We start from the raw sequence: 22,649 nt of genomic DNA on the forward strand, positions 1-22,649 counted from the left end.
TCCTTTTTCCTTGTTTGCTGCCCCACCAGAAGTCGCACAAAAGACTATCAATATGCTTGCACAGGCCCCTTGGAAGCCTAAAGCATGACATCGAGTACATTGGAATGGCCTGGGTAACGGCCTTGATCAACACCTCTTTGCCACCGGCCGAAAAGGCATTGCTCCATCCACCCCTACACTTTCTGCCACACCCTGTCTTTGAGATAAGAGAATGCTCTCACTCAAAGTCTCATTATGAACTTTGAGGATTGCCTTGATCTCACCACAGGTATCATTGTTGCGTCCCTTTGCAAAGTGGATTCAACTTCTCCAAATTAACCTATTGCCGTGAAGCTTGACAGTACAGATCCAATGCATTCTTCACAATTTCTGCATTCTCCATATTCGCCTTGAAAAGCAGCAGGCTGAATAGAAGGTGACTCACCATCGGTGCTGTCAGAGCCACCCGAATTCCCATGAGGTTTGATGACCGAGAACAAAATTTGAAGAGGCTTGAAGGCCCTCTGCTGCTAACAAAAAGAGATAGGGAGATATTGGATCCCCTTGACGAATGCCCCTAGACGGCTTGAAAGTATCCAATTTACTGCCATTCAGAATCAACGAGAAAGAGACCGAGTTCACCCGTCTAATAATCATATCTACCCACAAACGGTGAAAGTCAAGTTTGATTATTACCTTCTGTAGATAGTCCCACTCTAGCTTGTCGTATGCCTTCCTTATATCTAGCTTTAGGGCACAAAAGCAGCCGTCTCTCGCCTGCTTTTTCTTCATAAAGTGCATACACTCGTAGGCTGTAATAATATTATCATTTATTAATTGACCTGGCACAAACACTAACTGCTCTTTAGATATTACTTCAGTAGTATCTCCCGCAATCTCTTAGCCACTGTTTTAGACGCTATCTTGTATATCACATTGCATAAGCCGACCGACCGAATTTGTCTCAGCTCTTCCGGTTTCTCCACTTTAGGGATAAGGATAATATTCGTATTTACTAATCCGAACACGCAGAACCACTGCCGTGACCTCCTCTCCACAACGATCCCAACGTCTTTGGAAAAAGGTGTGCTGGGAAGCTGTACGGCCTTAGGGCTTTAGGCCCGTTTGGTTGGTCTTTTTAAACTTTAACTTCCATCACATCGAATGTTTAGATACATACATAAAGTATTAAATATAGATTATTTATGAAACTAAAAATATAACTAGAGAATAATTTACAAGACGAATCTTTTGAACCTAATTAGTCTATGATTTGATACTAATTACCAAATAAAATGAAAATACTACCCTACAAACATTCCAAACAGCGCGTTCTTCACCTCCTCGGAGCCAATCGGTTCCAACAGCATGTCGTTCATTGCCCCTATCACCTTGGACAATTCCAACAGGTATGACAAGTTTACTCTTGGGCACGCCGTTAATGCACTCACAGCCAAGTAGTAGCGCAAGTGTAGGTTAGTCGTTGAGCTGTGCAGTAGCAGCTAGTGACTACGCAGGCCTCAGGCCGCAGCCACACAGCCGACACACGGCAAGCAGCTACTAATATAAGCCCAGCAGCACACATTGCCGATGCCCTGATTGGAAATCCAACATTGCCAACACCACCCCTATCATTTTTTAGCTTCCATCGTTGAAAACCTCTGCAATTCAGAGGTAGGTTAGGTAGAGGCAATACTGACATTTGTAATGTTTCCTAATAGTAGTTGATTCTCATTAGGCAATAATGGATTATAGTTTATCACCAATGAAAATACAGGAATTATGTTTTCTAGCTGGTGGATTGAAGATTTAGATTTATGCATTTTTCTAAACTTAAACTTAGATTTCAAACTAATACATATTTTGAAGACCCGCATAGGTGCAATGCAAAGGATGACAACATATATAATAGTACTACTAATTGTAGATCGTCAATAGGGCTTTCACATTAGTTCTCACAACATGCATTAGACAAAAGATAAATTCTAGAAATTATCACAATAATAAGAGACACCTGACTGTCAGTGGACTCTAATAATTATAGAGAATAATAATGTTTGGCTGATTACCCACTTATTATTGTGATCATTTGGCTGAAGTAATTGTTCATACCAATATCTCCACTATAATTGAAAACTTCTTGGGCCGTTAGACCAGACAAACTCACGCCCCAACAAACTCACCGCATCTCCACTAATTCGGTCCACTAATCTCCACCATAACCAGGTCAAAACACGCATCTGGCTCCAGGAGTGAATTTTGCATGCATGCATGCAGGAGACAGTTTCTGTCGCAAAAATATTCTACTACTGGAGTAATAAATCTTTTTGCTGAGATTTTGGTTGATCTTTTTTATAATAAATAATAAATAGTTGTAGTAGCCAGTAGGTGTTGTATATGGTCCCTACTGGAGTACATACAGGAGAAAATGTTTTTCCTCCAAAGGCCAGCCTTGTTACGGTACGTGACATGTACCGTGATCATAGATCGATCTTAGTATATCCGTATTCAAGTACTACTATAGGTTACACGTATACGTACCGGATCGGATCTGGGCGACGCGGTGTGGAAGACGCCGTGGCAGCCTGCAACGGCCGACCACAACGCGTCTAGTCGAGCAGGTCGGCCTTGCACAGCGCCAGCCTCTCCGCCGCGCCGGGGAGCGCCCTCAGGTGCGCGTTCTTCAAGCGCGAAAAAATTTGCTTGTGACGCCAGACCGCAGGGAGACGGTGATCATCGAATTCCAGTTGATTAGCGTACACATCGACCAAGCAATCCTCATTTCCAGGTACATTAGTCTAGTACCCAGACCGACTCCTCTTCTCCTTTATTTGTCTGTAAGTGCATTATTTGTGCCTATGAAAGTATGCGCCGTGCTTAGGTGTTGCCTCTACTGTATGTCACTAGCTGTTCTTGACTTGATTAGGTCCCTGACGGCAACCTCAAATGAGTAGCAGTATTCTGATCTAAATGGTAATGGTTTTAGATATAGGTTCGGATGGGTGATGGGTGATTTCTGAAATCTATATGCATGTACATCTAAATAGTTGCATATTTCTGTAGTAAGTAATTAATAAAAGTGTATGAGGTCATAGTATGAGTCTCTGACTAATCATGCAACGTCTAAGATAAAATTCATGAATGCCCTTTTGCAGTTCTTTTTTCTTCATTCAGGAGGCTTCAATGTCTACACCTAGACATACACGCGATGTGCTAAGCGACATCTCCAACGTCACAGGTATGCTTTTAATAATTGGGTGTTTTTTCTAATTTTATAATCTAATCTAAATTTGTTAAAATTCTTGTTAAAGATGAGGCCTCGTCGAGGCGGGCCCAAACATCGTAAGGTCGCAATCGTCGTGCTGAGATTACCAATGAACGAAGGGAGGAGATAAATAGGAGACAACGTGAGTATCAGTGTGATCGTCGAGCGAGGATAACTGAAGAAGAAAGGGAAGAGAGCAAGAGGAAACACCGTGAGATTGCCGCCGATAAATAATGTAAGCACATGCAGTCTCCAACTATATTTGCATCAATGAACGATTAAATATTGACAAAATATTATCAGTCATTCACAGTTATCAAGATCACTAAGGACGGAGTTCTTAGCTGAAATTTTGGCGAGTCCTGCAAACGAGTGCAACGACAACATTCCTAAAGATATCTAATATTTGATTAAAAAGTTAGAGAAAATGTAAAGATGTCTTTATGTACTGATGATTCATAAAATATATACAGACTTAAAAACAATTATCCAAAATTAGAACTCTAAAAAATTACTATAGCATTCTAAAAAAAACCGCGGCGTTAGCACAGGTATTATACTAGTTGTAACTAAAAGTGGAGTCTAGGATCTCTAATACATTTTTTGTAAAATATAAAATGGAATTTTTGGATAAAATATGAAATCAAAGTTTGTATAAAAAACTACAACAACTAAGCAAATCAAAGTTGCGAGCCAAAGATTTATGATATAAAAACGCTAAAGAGTTGATATGATTTAAACTAAAGTTGAACCAAAATACATTCTGAAAACTCACGAAGTTCAACCAAAATACATTAAAGCCCATGAAGTATAATGTTCTGAAATGAATTGAGAGGGGGGGGAGTAAATATAACCACGTATCTCCAACAGTTTTGCATATTGCTTTTGCATTTTTGATTTTTGCCAAAATTCATAGAAACACCTCTCCAACAGTTTTGCATATTGGTTTTGCATTTTTAGAAACTTGGCAAATCCTAGGGGAGGCTTGGCATTTGTACAAGTCCGTCCGTGACTTGTCAAACACCGATCTGCTACGTCCCTCTACATCGCCGTGGCGCACGCGGGCCTCGCCACCGCGCTGCTCGTGCTCTACGGCCTCTACCTGCTGCTCGCCGACTTCCTCCGCCCGCTGCAGTGGGCGCTTCTCTGCTCCGTCCTGCTCCGCGAGACGCAGCGTGCACTCGTCGCCTTCCGGGAGCCCCCGCTCCGTGGTGGCCTCAGCGCCGCATTGCTCGCATTGCCGCTCGCCGCGCTCCGGTCCTCGACCGCCACGCGCGCGCCGCGCTCTTGCGCCATCTGCTCTCACACTCGCCGGCGTTCCCGCGCCTCCTGTGCTGGCACGTCTCCTTCTTCTTCTTTTTCGTCCTCTTCGAGCGTCTCAACACGAGTGGCGGCAGACTTTATGAAAGGATCAAGATGCCCAAGAGGGGGGGTTGAATTGGGCTTCTCTAAAAATTTAAGCAACCTATAAGCTCCAATTCAACCCCTTGTGCCTAGTGTCACTACACCACAACCCTTAATCAGTAACTGACTCCAGTTGCTAAAAGCAGTTAATTAGCATAGAACGGTGAGTCGCTAAAGGTTAGTGAAGGATGGTCAGTTGCTAAAACCAAATAGGGCGATGGATGGTCCGTTGCTATAATTTTTTTCTTTTGCGTTGGACGGTCTGTTGCTATAGATCAGAAACAACATCGGATAGTCCGTGGCTATAGAAATTTTTCATTCTCGCGTGATATTTGGGCCCTTCCCACTGTAACTTTGGCCCAAAATAACCTAAAACCTAACTCATCCCACATACACACCATGTCTAACACCCTATCCACTCCAGCGCCGCCTCCACTCGTCACGCCCATGCGTGCCCCGCCGCCCGCGTGTGCCCCCGTCGGCAGCCTGCCCCGCCGTCCTCCACAGCCCCATCCCCGCCGCCCAGACATGCCCGCCGGCCGGCCACATCGATCCCTGCACTCGCGTCCCTCGCTCGCGTCGCAGATGTGCAGCGCGTGGCTGCCGTCGCAGAGTTGGGCTCCGCCGCTCTCTTCTCTCAGGCAAGAACGCCGCCGAGGGAGATGTTGCTGCACAAGATCGAGGAGGAGCAGGGTGTATGCGACGACCTCCGCCCCGGCCACCGCGAGTAGTGCGGGCCAGCTCCACCATGCCGTGAAACCACGCAAGTGAGATCCACCTCCGAGCAGGTCAGTCGGGCATTGTTTGCTCGCTTTTGTTTCTACTGTTGAGTGTTGAGCTTCCTCTTGCAAGTTTACAATCTGTATACCACACTTTGCAAATTATGTATTGATTGACGGCAAAAGTCCATATATAAAATCTGCAATGGATGTGGATCAAAATTTCCACTCATGTAAGTTACTTTATCGCATTTGCATCTGCTAGTTGAGCATGACTGAAACTGCGGTGATTATCATGAAATTTTTTCTATTCAATGAAAATGTGCATATATCTAAGGTAAACAAGAAGCCTTCGTAGCTGCCTTCTACAGTTCCAGCACAGCATCTTCCATCACGAGCTTTGAAAGTTCAGGTTTGATCAGAGAAGTTCAGTTATTCATATAGTCAGCTCGTGCTGATAATGATTTGGTGGTGCTTCAATGAATGGTGTGGTAGAGAAATATTAAATATAAATAGTTTGCTGTCCTACATGCATTTTTACATATATTTATGTTCTTTCTGCAAATGTTAGTAATAACAAAGTTGTAGGATATGGAATTCTCTGATCTTTGGTTAAATTTCATAATTTTTGGACTTAAGGATTTGGGTATATGAAAATGTGAACCTTGCTCTCTCAATTCTCGAGCAGATTCTGAGGTCTGTTTTCAACTATGGGTTAGGCTATCTTAAAGGCATGGTAAAAATATGTCTTCTTTATGAAAGTTGTAGATATTAGTCTGTAGGTTCTGAAAATGATTTTGGTTTATGGATTAAAAGATATAAAAAGGTGAAGTACCAGTGCTGCATTTGACTTGGCACTTTGCATGTTGTTTGGCTTGTATGTCGGGCTAGAGAATATGAGTGCTTCACCTACTGTTGGTATTTGTTAAAATGAGTTCTCTCTCTGATATTATAATACCTATTAAGCAGGTGGCAATGCTTCAGATCGTACGTAGAGCAGTCTTCACTTCATTGTAGGCAAGTAAACGTAGTGATGGTTTGCTACAAGCTTTATCTTGTTATTTACTCTACCTCCACCTTGAAATTCAGAACCACAACTAATACACTATGGCCTTTCAAACAATGTTTCATTCTTTTGACTCGTCCTCTGTGCTTCCTATATGAGAATACTTATATTCATTACTAATGGTTGATGACGCTCCTGGAATGTGCCTTGTTTTCTCTATGGTGAGACATTGGTTATATGTGGTATACCTTTTCTTTAATAACATTGTATTGCACCCCACTCATGCATTGGCATATGGAGTTGATTTGCATATAATTGAAGATTAAATCAATGCTTAATAAATATGTATCTCACACCCCTTTCTATCTTCCCAGGCACTTAGATGGTTTTCGCTTGAAGGATGGAAAAGCAGCAACACATTCATATCATCTTTTAGTGTGAAAACTTATGTTGTAAACTGATTATGTACTCATTTGATATGGATGTATGAAAGTATGATTAATGTGCCATTTGTGTATGTTATTGTATTGGTTCTGAATGGGTCCAGATTTAAATATATGTGGATTATTTTTTTTTACCTATTTAATTGCTGGTGCGATGGACGGTCCGTCGCTAAAGATAAAGTCTGTTGCTGTATACATACAACGACGGCTTCAACAGCAACTGCTGAGGTCCGTCGCTGTAAGTTTTAGCCACGGACTATCCATCGTTGTACACCCCTTACAACAACTTCAAGTCAGTCGCTGATTAAGGGTTGTGGTGTAGTGTGTGACTAGAGAGCTACCGGATAAAAGTTTTGCAACCTAGTTCCAATCCTATTCTAGCATGCAATTCTAGGAATGTAAAAACTCAAAGTAATTGCACAAAGTAAATGCTAGAAAGTAAGGGAGTAGTGGAAAAAAGTGCTCGGCGATGTTTTGCCGAGATATCGGAGAGTCGCCACTCTCCACTAGTCCTCGTTGGAGCACCCACGCAAGGGTCTTGCTCCCCCTTGGTCCGCGCAAGGACCAAGTGCTCTCTACGGGCTGATTCTTCGACACTCCGTCGCGGTGAATCGCCTAAAACCGCTCACAAGCTTGACACGAGCCACCCACAAGAACTCTGGGCGGTCTTCGTGCCTCCAATCACCACCGAACCGTCTAGGTGATGGCGATCACCAAGAGTAACAAGCAAAGAACTCTCACTTGACCCAATCAAGGCACTAGAGAGTGGTGGATGCACACTTGACTCTTGGAATTCAACTAGAGAAGGATTCTCACAAGAAATCTCTCAAATCTCAATCCTCTCTAGGCTCTTGCTTCTCTCTTGCACCACAAGGTGATTCTCAATTGATCAAATGGGCAAGAGACCTCCCATGGACGAGGTGGAGGAGTATAAATATACCCCATCAAGTCCAAGGGTCGGCCAACCGTTTTACACTGAAAACGGGGTCACCAGACGCTGGTTATGTTGCACCGGACGCACTGCACTGAGCGTCCGGTGACCTTATAACGGCTAACTGTATCTCTATGACAGAGCACCGGACGCTATTTCTCAGCGTCCGGTGACACCTTCCGGTGCGAGGATGAACTTTGCATCCTCCCTGAGTTTAGGACCGGACGCTACCCGGCGAGTCCGGTGCTAGCGTCCGGTGACCTCGGTCACGTTTTAGACCTCCCTGAGTTTAGGACCGGACGCTACCCGGTGCGTCCGGTGCTAGCGTCCGGTGCCTAACCCTAGGAACTTAGGCACTCTCACGGCTAACGACCTCACCGGACGCACTCACAGAGCGTCCGGTGCAGCGTCCGGTGCCAACTAAGGCACCCAAACTTCGTCGAAACGCGACCGTTCCAAAACGAAGTTTGTTCCTCTCGATCTAAGGACTATCTCTGAGCTGCCTAGTGCTAGGTTTACCAAGTGTGCACCACACCTAAACCTAAAGCCTTGCCTAAGTCAAGCTACTAGATCAAAGCCCCTCTTAATAGTACGGTCAAAGGAAAACAAAGTCCTAAACTACTCTAAGTGTCCTTCTTCACCATATGGCACTTAGACCTAGTCTAGTCTTGACGATGTCCATCCATCCTTTGAAAACCGAATGATTTCCACTATTAAGTAGGCATGTACGTCCCTATTCATCGAGTACCTATTACCATGACCTAACACTAATGATTTTGGCTCTGCAAAACACATGTTAGTCACAGTAATCAACATTGTCTTTAATCACCGAAATCCATTAGGGGCCTAGATGCTCTTTCACTTTCTCAACGTGAGTGGCGGCCAACCACGCGAAGAAAGCCCGCGAACGGACCGAGACCGCGCGTGAAAACTTTCGGCAGTTGGGTCTACATTTTGGTAAATGGCAAGTCAGATTTGTAAAACTCTTGGAGATGTCTTATTTTTCTCTTCCATTTGCTTTCTAGAGTTGGCAAACTCCAACAAATGGCAAAGAAAAAATACCAAACTATTGGAGATGTATGTATTGTGTTGGAGCACAAGTTGATAGGCTAATTCTAAAGGAAATTGAACACTTGCGTGTTTTGACATGTCCAATGTACAAAGTGAGGGCAGATTATCAATTGACATCTCGCAGGCTATCTTATTGGAACCACCATATGGCCTGATGCAATTTTATAAGACATAACACGGCGTTCACCGTATCATTGTAGTGTACTAGCTAGTATTAAGCTATCGTGGTGTCGGTATGGCATCTGCCTTTTCCTGCATGAAACTGAAACAGTTAGGTGTCTCTCTTCCAACACAAATGATCAGCAATTTGGTGCACACAATCGTTAGAGTGCATCAGTACCAATAATGATGTCTGTGTTCTGATTGTGTATACCTGATGCGCCTTTCCTTCTGTATCTGGCTGTACGCGAATCTCCCGTTCCTAACACATCATCACAGAGGCCGCGTTGGCTGTGCATTTCTGATCGATTGAAGAACTAACGTTAAAAATGTGTCTCGAGAATCAATCAGTGCGCAGGTAGCTAGAAAGACATTGTTTTTTAGGGAAAGCTAGAAAGACATTGTTGAGCAATACACAGCATGGGACGCATACAACTGCCAAGAAGCCGTTACTTTTTTAATGGTGCACGCATGACCCGGCCGAAGTCTCCGTTCCTCGCATGATTTGCTCCAGAGCCCATGTGACCCCCCCTACCAAAGAGCGTCGGGTGCAACGACCTCTGATGGTGATGGCGCTCTGCGTTCTAACGATACTTTTCCTGCCTATAAATGGCCCTCGCAAAGGTGCTCTTCCCCGACCATCCAAACGCACAATCTCATCAGTACTAAGCTCCACCTTCTTAAGCTTGGAGTTGCTAGGACTGTCTGTGCTGCACTAAGACAAAGATGGCAACGACCTTCTCTTCAAAGGCTGTTGCATTTGCAGCGATCTTCTCCTTCCTAGTCACGTATGGCTCCTGCGCCCGGCCTGTAAGTTTTAACGCCTCCGACTTCACCGCCGACCCTAACTGGGAGGCCGCCAGGGCCACCTGGTATGGGGCACCTACTGGCGCCGGTCCTGACGACGACGGTACGCACACGCTTGGTGTTAGTTTAATTTAACAACGTTACAGGGCCTGTAATTAAATAAACAAGCTTTATGTAGCCTATTGCCCTGTTTCTGGACGATATATATCAGTAAACTTTACATGCCGCGCGCGGCATCCATTTGTGTGCATGCAGGTGGTGCCTGTGGGTTCAAGAACGTGAACCTGCCTCCGTTCTCCGCGATGACGTCGTGTGGCAACGAGCCACTGTTCAAGGACGGCAAGGGCTGCGGCTCATGCTACCAGGTACGAAGAAGAAGTACTAGATGAATTGGCCGTCAGAGATGAAGTTAACATTGGTGGCCTAATGCAAAGCAAAGGGAAAGCTCATGCACAGTTTTGGCTTTTGACTCACATCACGCTCACTCAGTAGTTTTACTGCCCTTTTTAATTTGCAGATCCGATGCCAAAACCACGCTGCATGCTCCGGCAACCCGGAGACGGTGATCATCACCGACATGAACTACTATCCGGTCGCTAAGTACCACTTCGACCTCAGCGGCACGGCGTTCGGCGCCATGGCTAAACCTGGCCGCAGCGATGAGCTCCGCCACGCCGGCATCATCGACATCCAGTTCAAGAGGTAGGTGGAGGAACAAGCATTTCTAGCTCGTTGCGGAGACAGAGCCAACAGACAATGCAACAACCTGCAGTAGTAGACCCTACTACCGGAACACAATCATATTTCGACCCTCTATTTACTGATTACTGGTGCTGTGGAGCCCCTGTACTTTGCGCAACTATAACTCTAACGACAGTGACCGATTATCCATTGGGCGGTCCCAAGTAGATTCGCACAGATAGATCTTAGTACTATATATATACTTGGACGTACTTTCACAACTTGTCTTGCGCATACTATACCTGTGTTCTACTATCTGAAGCTGAAAGCCTAATCCAACATATCACATGGCTTTAATTCCTGCAGAGTGCCCTGCAATTACCCTGGGCAGAAGGTGACATTCCACGTCGAGGAGGGGTCCAACTCCGTCTACCTCGCGGTGCTCGTCGAGTTTGAAGATGGCGACGGCGACGTGGTGCAGGTGGACCTCATGGAGGCCAACTCCGGCTACTGGACGCCGATGCGCGAGTCCTGGGGATCCATCTGGAGGCTCGACTCCAACCACAGGCTGCAGGCGCCCTTCTCGCTGCGCATCACAAACGAGTCCGGCAGGACGCTGGTGGCCAATCAGGTCATCCCGGCCAACTGGGTGCCCAACACCTACTACCGCTCCATTATCCAGTATTGATTTATTGCTTAGGACATCAATTATTCGGGGTCATTGTTTTTTGATTAATTTGGTATGTACCGTATCTATGTGGAAATACATTATTGGATTGATGAGGTGTCTCAGTTTAACTAGTAGGTGAGATATCAGGAATCCGGCTATATATGCCGTCTGTACGATTTGTTAGAGTGCGAGATTCACGAGTGGGAAACAGAGGAGGCAAGTTTGCATGTGCTTTCCCGCCCACTGCCGATGTACCGTGTTATGTGATCAATCAAAGTTATAAAGTACGAACACTTGTGTACCACTAACTAAGGGCGATACCAATGAAAATACTACTTATTAGGTCTTGTTTGATGCTCATATGTCTACCTTAATCCACACATCACAGATATAATGCGTGGTACGTAGAATTAAGTCGCAAGTAAATAAGCGTACGTATCTATCCTAATAGCGGGTGTGCAGCTAGGTTGGTATAGAATTTAACTCACACCCTAACACACATAGATTGAGATAATAAAATACATGAGCATCACACAAGTCCTTAATAGTTTCTATTTATGGCCTTGTTCAGTTTCAAAAAAGTACCTAAAAATTTTTAAGATTATCTGTCACATCGAATCTTACGGTACATACATGGAGCACTAAATATATACAAAAACAAAAACTAATTACACAGTTTGCCTGTAATTTACGAGACAAAATCTTTTAAGTCTAGTTAGTTCATAATTGGACACTATTTATCAAATACAAACGAAAGTGTTACAGTACCCAAAACCAACAATTTTTGCCAACTGAACAAGGCCAGACAATCTAAAGGCCTATTTGGTTATGGGCGGTAAAGTTTACCACCCGTCACATCGAACGTTTGGACACATACATGAAGTACTAAATATAGACTATTTACGAAACTAAAAATATGGCTAAAGAGTAATTTGCAAGACGACTCTTTTGAGCCTAATTAGTCCATGATTGGATACTAATTGAAAAATAAAACGAAAATACTACAGTACCTGTTAAACTTTAACAATCCCAACCAAACACTCCCTAAGAAACTACACTACAAAATAAATCTCCTTCAATCATCTTTTTCCTCTCCACTACTGCAGAAAGAATAACCGTGGCGGGCATTTTCCCTTTTCCGTAGCGGGCATACGCGTTCGCCACGGCCATAAGGCCACGGTAAATCGTGACCACTTCCGTGGCAGGCTCCGCTGACCGCTACGGTAAATGGATTAACCGCAGCGGGCAACGTAAAGCACCCGCTACGGTTAATTCCCATTTACCGCAACGGGCTCTTTACGTCGCCCGCTACGGTTAATAGATTAACCGCAGCGGGCGTTTTATGTTGCCCGCTACGGATACTGCTATTAACCGTAGCGGTTACTTTATGTTGCCCGCCACGGTTAAGTGTTTTTAAATAAAAAACACATTGCAGAACCATTGCTGCATATGAATTTAAACAATTTACAAATTTCAGAATCTAGATTTCATTTCAGAAATAGAAGATATATATATATATATATATATATATAGACACACATATGCCTGAAAGTTCAATACATAAGACACAACATAATATATAAATCCACTTAGTTGTTCTCATCATCCACATATACACATATGAAACCCGCGAATCCGCTACACATCACAATTCTACTGCGTGGGTGTAATCCGTCGGCCGTAGCATGGTGTCCCATCTACTAAGCTTCTCGAACTCTGGTCGAACTGCCAATTCACCTTCATTGTCGAAGAATGGTTCGCCTTGGAGCACGCATTTCTCTAGAATGAACTTACAGATGTCCGCCTTGATTTGCTTAAAAGCTTGGCGTTCATTCTTCATCGTCTCACCACGATTCTTCACTGCTTCTTTGAGCTTCTTCCAGCTGTTGGTGTACTCCTTGCTTTCCCTTAGGTTCTCGCAGGTGTACAAGCCACATGCCTTTGATCCCAAGGGTTGTTTGGCGCACTGCACGATCGATACAAAAGCACTAGAGCACATATATACCAAAAGCATAATTGAACTACCTTTGAAATATACTTACGGGGAAATCACATCGGATTTTGAGGTGGTGCTTATGCCTCTTTTTGAATTTCTCCGTTCTCCGATCCCAGCATTGCGGATCCTTGAGATATGCACTATAAGCGCTGCACGAAGTGTATTAGTGTTAGCGTCAATTTGAATACGATAACCGTAAAGGATCAAGAAGCTCGGTGGCTTACTTTTTCAAGCAGTCTTCGATGGCCTTGTACCCCTTTTTGTTCGGTACCTGTAACGAGTCAAATATAACAGCCCGGCCATCTTGAGGATAGACGAGGAAGGCAACCCAGTGGCCGCCGGCTAGGTCATTTCTACACCATTGAAACAAGTATAGGTTATGTCAACGAGAAGGCATGACCCTTGCCACTTTTGCTCTACATGGATGTTTTCGACTTACCCAAAGTGGTAGGCAGCCATAATACAATGCGGCCCATCCGGGTTGAGCTTCTTCATTACCTCAAAGATGTACCTTGACAATTTTTTCTTCTCCTCTTTCATGTTTTCTTCGTACTTCTTTTCCCTCTGCCGCACGGTCAACTCTGGGTCCGTTATCTGGAAACCCTTGATCACTCTCTCAGCAATATGCATTGGAGAGAGGTATAGGATAGGATGGTGCCTTTTGTTGCTAATAGTGATCGTCAACCTACACGGAAAAGTCATTGTGTCCTAAAAATCATATAGTTCTCCAATACAAATGTAGAGATTGGTCTATGAAGGTCGCAATCATCACTTACAGAGAGAATAAGGTGATTTGGACGATGTCAAGGTCTTCTTCCCGCAATAGGTTGTACATGTCCTGGAAGTCCACAGGCAGCTGAATATCGGCACCGGGCAAGTGGAACAACTCCGAGAGAATCTTGACGGTGAAACCTGTCATCCCGGCTTTTGCCGCTTCCATATACCACAGGTGGAACTTCCTTGTATCCCACTTTTCATCGTCGATGAGCTGGGCCTTAGGTAGCATGAACTTTCCAAGCTCATAGTGGCCAGGACAGTCTTCCGCCTCGGGAAATAGATTGATCTGGAGAGTATTTGTAGGCCTGGCAAAACATAGTTACAAATGTTATTACCATTTCATGTGTTACAAAGGTTACAAGAATATTATGCTTGATTGTCTCATACCTTTCAGATGTAGTAGTGTACGGGAGCAGTGTGGCGGTCATGCCTGCATTCTTGCTCGGTGGAGGAGGGGCTTCAAGCATAGGAGTAGATGTTGGCGGTGGTGTCTTAGTCCTTGTTGCCTCCTCCATGCCTCCTTCTTGTTGTCTGCTTGGGCTCCAAGGAGGACTATTTGTAGGAGGGGCACAGGTTGCACCCATGTCTTTGTGCCCCTCATCTACTTGTGCCTTCTCCTTATCTCCGCCATCGTTCTTGTCTTGTGCCTTCTCCTTGTCCTGGCCATGGCTATCGCCATCACCTTGTCCTTTGCCCTTGTCCTCGCCATCGCCTTCAGCATCATCGCCACTGCCATCAGGATCATCGGGGGGACAAGATCTAGCCACTGATCGTTGTGATCCGATAGTTGATGGCTGCGATCCTGGTGTCGGTGTCGGAGTTGGTGTCGGTGGAATGATCTCAATGTCTTCCTTATTCCACAGAACTTCATGACCAATGGCCTGCCCAAGAAATCTGACGTGTTGTATGTTTGAAAGGTCCAATTCGTACTCTTCTTGCTCTGGCACATTCCAGAGTGGGGTCACGACCACATAGCCTTCTGGGATTTCCTCTAGGCTGAAATCTATGCTTTTGGATGTAGCATTCCCTCAGCTATATACATCTTCTTGGATCTTCCGAACGGGATCAGAAGTTGGATGTGTGTGTCTTTCTAGACGTCCTCGGTCCAGTGCCTTGGTTGACCCTCGATCATCGACAGCCCTTGCGGTTGTTGAAGTGGAGCCGTGGCCAGGCCAGCCTCGCAAAACATCTGTGACCTCATCGCCACCATTTCAGGCTCATTGCTCGTGAAGGCTTCTTTTTTATTGATTGTTTGATCACCTCGGCCATGCCTTCTTCGAAGCCTTTCTAATACAACGTGTCCTTGTACTTCTGCCTTGACTTGTATGCGGATGCGTCGGCCTGCCGCGACTCGACCAACTTCCAGCTCATCTTGCACTGGACTCCACGAACACGGCCGCGATGCTCTGGGGTTCCGAGGACCTTGGTCAGTAAGTCATGGCCCCTGCGGACCTCGATGTTGTCCTTAGATTTGGCGGCCTGGACGAGAGCCTTCTCCAACTCCTCATATTGCGGCTCGTTGTACTTGGTCGCGTCTGGCTTTAGCTTCTTTGGAACGCGGGCATACATGAACTCCTTAGCTCTAACATCAACGTCTTTGTACGTATCAGGAATCCCAACAGCCTGTCTAGCCTGTTCTTCTGCCCGCCATCGAGCCCTATGTCCGACATAGCCAATCATGCCCAAGTGGTGGGGATGCTTGTTCTGTTTCACCAGAGCACTGAACTTGGCGCTCTTTGCCTCTGCTTCAACGGTCGTCCTGATTCGGCAGAATTCTTCCCACACATGCTCCTTCACCATAGTGTATTTCTGGTAGGGTGACTTCTTCTTCTTTAGAAAGTCCCGTGCCAGCATCGACTTGAAGTTGCGAAAGGCACAGGACGCCACCAGTTCACCGACTCCTCAGTTGTGTATGCCTCAATCATAGAGCCTTCTGGGTAAGCACGGTTATGGACGTATCTGCTGAGGGTGGACATGAACCGCTCGTACGTCCACATCCGGTGTAGGTACACGGGGCCAAGTTGCTCGATCTAATCAACCATGTGCATCATCAGGTGTGGCATAATATCAAAGTAAGACGGGGGAAAGCACATCTCGAGCTAGCAGAGGGTCTCTGCAATGAACTCCTTCAGGGCAGGCAGGTCAGCCTTACCGATGACCTTCTGGGTGATACGGTTAAAGAAGTATGACATCCGAGTGACCACCATCTTCACGTATTCTGGACCGATAGCCCTAATCACGATTGGAAGGAACACCGTCAGCATGACGTGACAGTCATGTGAGTTGTAGCTGGCCAGTGTGAGGTCTTTCATGGACACCAGACTCTTGATGTTGGAAGAGAAACCGGTCGGCACCTTGATACCCCTCAACAACTTGAGCATAGCAATCTTCTCGTCATGCCTTAGGTTGTAGGACGCACCTGGTAGATTGACTTTGCCGTTATGAGTCGGACCCTGGTGAAGGTCCTTCCTGATGCCCTGGTTCACAAGATCCAACCGTGACTTCAGGCCATCCTTCGTCTTGCTCTTGATGTCCAGTAGGACACCGATGGTGCTATCGAAGACGTTCTTCTCGAGGTGCATGCAGTCAATGGCATGGGGTGTTTTCAGGGTTTTCCAGTATGACAGGTACTTGAAGAAAATCGATTTCTTCTTGAAAGGGACAGGCGGTGCGGCGTCCTCCTTCGTGTCCCGCTTTCGCTTTCTTGTCTGTTTTGTCCCCTCTTCTTCTGGTACCTTCTTCTTCTTCTTGCCAAACTCTATGTGATCCATATCCTTCACCATCTCTTCTTCTGTACCTGTGCTTCTTGACGAGGAACCGTCTATGCCTCATGTACACCATCTTGTGAGATCCCTGGAGATAAGTGTAGCAGGTCCCGTCGATGCACACTACGCAGCCGATCTTCCCTTTGATCTGCCCTGATAGTGAGAAGAGACCGGGGTAATCGGTGATGGTGACAATGATGATGGCTTGGTGAACTTCTCTTTGCGAGATGCATCAATCATCTCTACCCCAACATCAAATAACTCCTGCATTTCCTCCATCAACGGCTCTAGGAAGACATCGATATCGTTACCAGGCTGCTTCGGTCCTGAGATAAGCATGGTCAGCATAAGATACCTTCGCCTCTGACACAGATGGGAAGGTAGGTTGTAGACGGTGAGTACAACCGGACAGGTGCTGTGCGAGCTGCTAAGCTCACCAAAAGGGTTCATCCCGTCAGTACTCAGCGCGAGCCGAACGTTCCTAGGATCCTTACCAAATTCCGGGTATGCCTTGTCAAAATCTTTCCACTGTTGGCCATCGGATGGGTGCCATAGCATGCCATCATCCTTCTTGCGGTCAGCTAATGCATGCCAGGACATGAGCTTGGCATCCTCTGGGTTACCGAATAGTGCACGCAAGCGGTCGGTCACAGGCAGGTACCACAACGATAGTGCTGGACTTTTCCTCCGCGTGTAACCCTCTTCTTCCTCATCCTGCTGAGACGAGATGCGATTGGCTGCGGCACTGCTATTCTTGGCCCCCTTCTTCCTCTTCGGACCACCCCGCAAGGCCACATCGTCGTCTTCGTCCACACGACATCCAGCATTCCGCGACTGGCGCCGCAGTGCAGACAGCTCGTCATATTCTCATACTCCTTGCCTCGATACAGGATGCAGTGGTTGGGGTAGGCATCAAACTTTCTAAGTTTCATCGCAACTGGACGAATCAACTTCTTCGCACGGTAGGTATTTGCGGGGACCTTGTTACCCGTCGGGTACGTGGTAGCAAGGTAATTTAACAGCTCATTGAAGCCATGTCGGGCCTTCATCATCAACATGTGGAGGTTGAACCGAAGCACCGTACACTCCTTTGGACAATTACCGCCATCCTTATACAGTGGATCAAGTGCAGCCTGCTTCATCTCCCTGAAATTTTCCAACCACTTCGGGGAGCCATACACAACGTCATCTTCATCGATGTGGCTGACTAAACCCTCGATCACCTCGATATCCTCCGGTTCCTCCACGGTAGCCGCCTCGCCATCTGCAACACCATCTGCCATCTCCCCGAGTATATCCTCCACCGTGTAATCACGAGCACTGTCATTGTTGCCACAGGTTGGCCCTGCAGTCGTTGGAGATGAGATGGGCGCTCTAGGTTCTTGGTTCATGGTCGTCAACGTCGAGCTCAAACCAGATGCATCGCCACTGGGGTCCACTCTTTCACCATGATGAGTCCAGACTGTGTAACCCTCCATGAAACCAAACCGAATCAAGTGAGACTGCACCGTACCGTCATTCGTGAAGGCTGTCAGGTTCTTGCAGTGAGAACATGGACATATGGTTGTCGTCCGCTTCGATCTCTCTCGGTGAGCTTTCGTTGTGGCAATAAACTTCCTCACTTCGACAAGGTACCGCAGGTCAAGCACCCGATTCATCCCATGCATCCATTCCGACCTATCCATCTCGTGCCTGCGAATCGTTACACATCGAACAAAGAAGGTTTCATATGCATCCATTAAGAATCTAGACAAAAAACATAGCTTTCTCTCTCCTCCATGAAACTAGATCTAGATCTAGATCTACCTATATATAGACATAAAGGGATGCTCAAAAGTGAGAGAAAGAGGAGGGAAAGAGGGGAGGAAGTTCCTATGTACCTCTTATGATGTCCTACTCCACCAAATCAAAGTTCTAAACCACAATTCAATTGTTTGGTCAAATTTTAGGGCAAAACCACTCCCCCCATAATTTGGAAGAGAGCAGCCGAGAGGAAGAAGAAGGGGTCGGCTGGCTGCTATTTATACAGCCAAAGAACTACCGAAGCAGGCTTCATAAAAAGCCCGCTGCGGTTAATGTCAGTTAACCGAAGCGGGCGACGTAAAATGCCCGCTACGGTAAAAGCATTAACCGTAGCGGGCTGTTTATGATGCCCGCTACGGTTAATCGTTTACCGCAGCGGGCGTTCCTGTGGCCGGGCCTATACGCGTGCGGTTGAATAACCGTGGCGGGCAAAAACTGTGCCCGCCACGGAAGTGGAAATGTTCTCGTTGCGGTTAATCAATCCTGTAGTAGTGCTCTCTCCGCCCAATCATCTTCCTCTCTGTCCTCTATTCTATCTTGGTATCTATTAGACTCATTCTAGTACATTGCATGTTGTTTCTTAAACTTCGGTTTTGTGCAAGACCTAGTTTCTTGTAGTTTTCATCTGTCTCCTCTATAATATAGTTGCTACATTAACGGAATGTCCTACATAGCACTATATTAAATGGCATGAAAACTAACATAATCATAGCTTAGGGAGCGATGCAATGACAATGTTTGTACTGGTGTGTGATAAAGGTTATAGATTGTAAACCTATTGGGTCTCAGTCAACCTCGCTGTCATGATCTCCTTGGTATATAGCCTGACTTTGCCCATTGCCCACAACTAGCAACCATAATTAATTCGCTATATACGTCTAACCTCATGGCTACCTTGTGTTGAGTACCAAATAGGGAAGTTACCTATGTCCCCTGATTATTGTTGTGATAGTGCGATTAACCCCTTGACTGATCCTTCTAATCATCTAGGTGCTTAGGGATACACCTTTCATGTGTGTTCGCGCACACACACTATAGACTCATGTAAAGGCCCATTGGGCCTGAGATGGCCCGCTTCAAAGGGAGGCCCTAACCTCCAGAAACGTAGGCCTTGGAGCAAGGACCACACCCAAATTGCACGCGCCTAGAGGCTGCTTGCCCCTAACCTTGGAAGGTGGCCGTTGGGGAGGTCACAAGGGCCATCATACTGCACGATGAGCTCTCCATCCCAAGGATGTGAGAAATCTTCCTCTAGAATGTGACATATGTCCTAAACCTGACACTTGGGTAACGCCATACGAGTCTATTCGTTGGTCTAAAAATCGATGGCTGAAAATACTGTTCGCTGATTTATCGTGAGAGAAAGACACTGTTAGCTGGCAGAAAAGGTACAACTTAAAAGACAAGCGAGCGAGCTCGCCTAGCCATGGCTCTTCCTCCGTGCTCTACAAGGTTGTGTCTGCCACTCCCAGCACAGGGTCACACGAGGGCATGCAGACATGTAGCCACGTCCTTGTGGCACGTGATGGACGCCAAGAGGAAGAGAAATCCAACTAAGGCACAATGGCAACTCCAACTTTTGACAGTCAGCTCTAGGCTCCAAGAGAAGATGTTAGGGTAGTTCAGGTTATTTGCCACAACCAGCAACGAGGGATGGCACCCGTCATCGCCACCAGCCAAAGAGTAAGACACAAAACACTAGGATCTCCCCCAAAAAATATATCTCCTTGTACTCCCCTGGCCCTCTAGTATATAAGGCTATGTAGGGGCTCCTATAGAGGGGATTGGACCCTAGTTCGAGCAACCGACCAATTGACCTGAGAAATCCTAGATCACTAGCTTAGCTCTCTCTTACCACCTCTCTCTCAACCAACGTAGGAACTCAATTGAGCATTCTAACACAAAGAAACCACTGCTGAAACATAGGGCTTAGACATTCGAACTAGGATAGATCCTTTCTGTCTTGAGTGCTAAACCACCAAAGTCACATGCATCGACCTACCGTTTGGATCACTATTTTTTTTGCGATAGTTTGGATCACTAATTACTGCCATAGAATTGAACCCATGATAGTTGGCCACACCAATCACACTACTAATAGGAAGTAGCCGTGCACCATTAGGGTGGGGTGGTATGGGTGGAAAACCGAGCAGCTAGACCCTAACCTTGACTTAGAGTCTGTTTGGTTCAAGTGTGAGCTATGAAAAAGCTATTGTGAGTTGCGAGATTTAGAAAAACAGATATTGAGCTATGTGTTCTGAAAAAGTTGAAAGTTGTTTGGTTAAAACAACTATGAAACCTATCTTCTCTCTTTATCTCATTTGAAACAACTGTAAAACGTCTCTCTATTCCTACCTAATTGAAAAGGCAGAAAGCCAAAAGTAGTGTTCAAGGTGATGCAAAAATTGTACTACGCAAAATCAGTTGCTTCTAAAAAAGCAGCTTCTTGTTCTACTCGTTTGGTAGGTGTTCTGCTTTCTAAAAGCTGAACCAACTGTATCCCTATCTAAGTCCTTGTTAAAAATGTGAGAATCATCTTGATTCCGTTGTATTCTTCTTTTTCTTTCACCCCATCTGATATAATTTATGGCAAAGCTTACCGTTCTTTTAGAAAAAAAAGTTTGTCCGAATATCTTGTGTTCACAGAAATTGAACTGTTTCTTGAAGTTCTTATTTCCAACTAATCTCCAAGCACCCTCTCTCTCTCTCTTGCTTTTGTTGTATCCTTTTTTTGAGACGGCTTTTCTTGTACCTTCCATTATCCAGTCCGAGCAGGAATAATATAATGTAGGGAGGAATCTGATCCTGACTTTGTAACCAGAAGCAATAGGGTGTGTTTGGTTCATTTCCTATACAAGCCTGGCTAGCAAAATTAAGCCAGGCTTGTGTTAGCCTGTCCAAGTCAAGCCACCCTATTAGTGTTTGGTTATCGTGTACTAGTTAAGCCTGGCTAAGTTAACTTTTGTTTGGTTGCCTGAATTACTTGGTACCACTACATCTTTTCTCTGATGGTGAACTTACCTCCAATTTCTCCGAGCGAACAAGTACGGCCCTCGGCCTAGTGGAACACGGGTCGCCGCTAACATTTGCGCTAGCAAAGTCCCACGGATGGATTGGGTTGCTGGGCAGGAGTACATGATTTACAGCTTACCACCAGGAGAGCGAGAGGACGCCGTCGAGCTTGAGAGCGAGGAGCGTGGTGAAGCAGAGCAGCAGCGCGTGCGCCGCCACCCCTTGCCCGGCCCTCCGCACCCGCTCCCACGTTGCAGACTGAGGCGGCGCGGCTGCCCCCGTCCCCCGCTCGGCGGCTGCCCCCGTCAGATCTGGTGACCAGTGAGATAGAGGAGGACCCCTGCGCTTTCGCGGGCGTCTCCTGCACCTCCTCCAGCCGCGTCACCAAGCTCGCGCTCGGCGACCCGCGTGCGGGCGCGCCGGGCCTCTCGGGCACCTTCCTGTCCACGGCTGTCGCCATGCTCCCCGCGCTGACGCGTCCCTCTCCTTCGTCCCCGCGCCGAGAACCTCCTCGTCGGCAACCTCCAGTCCGCCTTCGTGCTCGTGCTCCGCACCGTTGACTTCAATAAGAACGGGTGTGGAGGTGTCGGGGGGCCGGGGGGGGGGGGGGGGGGGGGAGCAGAAAGGCGAGGAGGGGCAGGTGGAACGGCGGAGACGAGAACGGGGAGGCGGCTCTGTGGCCATGGCTGCTCTGCTCTGCTGCGGACGGTGACGAGAACGGGGAGGCGGCTGGCTAGAGCCTGGCTCAGTTGGGAAGCTCGATTTGGGCTTTCAAAGCTGGCCAGGCTATGCCAGTACGGCCGGCCAAGCCTGGCCATGCCCCCAAGCCCTATTCAGTGAACCAAACACCCAATTTTTGGCCCAACTAAGCCATGCCACATGTGGAATGCAACCAAACACACCTATAGAGGCTAGTTCAGCCTATTCTTCTTTGGAAAATTTTCTTAATTATTTGAGTTAGAAGATTATTAAGATTTAGAAGTTTCAGGACATTAGAACTCAGTGTATATAAGCCACATTTCCTGACTGTAAAGCGAAAGAACACTCGCAGCGGACAGTTTGAGAGCTGAGTGGATATCAAAGCTTCCTTTCCTGATGACGCCTTTTATTTGCTTATGCTACTCCATTCCAAGAAGATATGGCAATCCACAAAAGGAACAC

At 46.3% G+C, this 22,649-nt stretch overlaps 2 protein-coding genes and 1 long non-coding RNA gene across 3 annotated transcripts; 2 read left to right on the forward strand and 1 right to left on the reverse strand.

Moving 5' to 3' along the window:
• Positions 5,029-6,929, forward strand: LOC110429705. The gene is made up of 2 exons (XR_002446813.1): positions 5,029-5,436; positions 6,748-6,929. It is a non-coding gene; the product is annotated as an uncharacterized LOC110429705 (long non-coding RNA).
• Positions 9,595-11,439, forward strand: LOC8058089 (expansin-B3). The gene is made up of 4 exons (XM_002464899.2): positions 9,595-9,887; positions 10,040-10,149; positions 10,302-10,486; positions 10,832-11,439. Exons 1-4 carry the CDS (start codon positions 9,704-9,706, stop codon positions 11,151-11,153), a joined length of 801 nt encoding a protein of 266 aa, XP_002464944.1. The 5' UTR covers positions 9,595-9,703; the 3' UTR covers positions 11,154-11,439.
• On the reverse strand, positions 12,697-14,514 carry LOC110429695. Its single transcript, XM_021446061.1, has 6 exons — positions 14,296-14,514; positions 13,908-14,213; positions 13,571-13,816; positions 13,356-13,484; positions 13,178-13,280; positions 12,697-13,101 (listed from the first exon to the last, which is right to left on the reverse strand). Exons 1-6 carry the CDS (start codon positions 14,490-14,492, stop codon positions 12,781-12,783), a joined length of 1,302 nt encoding a protein of 433 aa, XP_021301736.1. The 5' UTR covers positions 14,493-14,514; the 3' UTR covers positions 12,697-12,780.

Source organism: Sorghum bicolor, chromosome 1 (assembly GCF_000003195.3).
Source record: "Sorghum bicolor cultivar BTx623 chromosome 1, Sorghum_bicolor_NCBIv3, whole genome shotgun sequence".
In the NCBI taxonomy this organism is placed as follows: domain Eukaryota; kingdom Viridiplantae; phylum Streptophyta; class Magnoliopsida; order Poales; family Poaceae; genus Sorghum; species Sorghum bicolor.

What these genes read in the sequence shown, in the direction of transcription:
- LOC8058089 (XM_002464899.2), top strand. Translation starts at nt 9,704, where the DNA reads ATGGCAACGACCTTCTCTTCAAAGGCTGTTGCATTTGCAGCGATCTTC. An exon ending in CGCCGGTCCTGACGACGACG is followed by an intron (nt 9,888 to 10,039) that starts GTACGCACACGC and finishes GTGTGCATGCAG; the next exon opens with GTGGTGCCTGTGGGTTCAAG. An exon ending in GCTGCGGCTCATGCTACCAG is followed by an intron (nt 10,150 to 10,301) that starts GTACGAAGAAGA and finishes TTTAATTTGCAG; the next exon opens with ATCCGATGCCAAAACCACGC.
- LOC110429695 (XM_021446061.1), bottom strand. Translation starts at nt 14,492, where the DNA reads ATGGGTGCAACCTGTGCCCCTCCTACAAATAGTCCTCCTTGGAGCCCA. An exon ending in CAAATCACCTTATTCTCTCT is followed by an intron (nt 13,817 to 13,907) that starts GTAAGTGATGAT and finishes TTTTCCGTGTAG; the next exon opens with GTTGACGATCACTATTAGCA. An exon ending in ATGGCTGCCTACCACTTTGG is followed by an intron (nt 13,485 to 13,570) that starts GTAAGTCGAAAA and finishes TCAATGGTGTAG; the next exon opens with AAATGACCTAGCCGGCGGCC.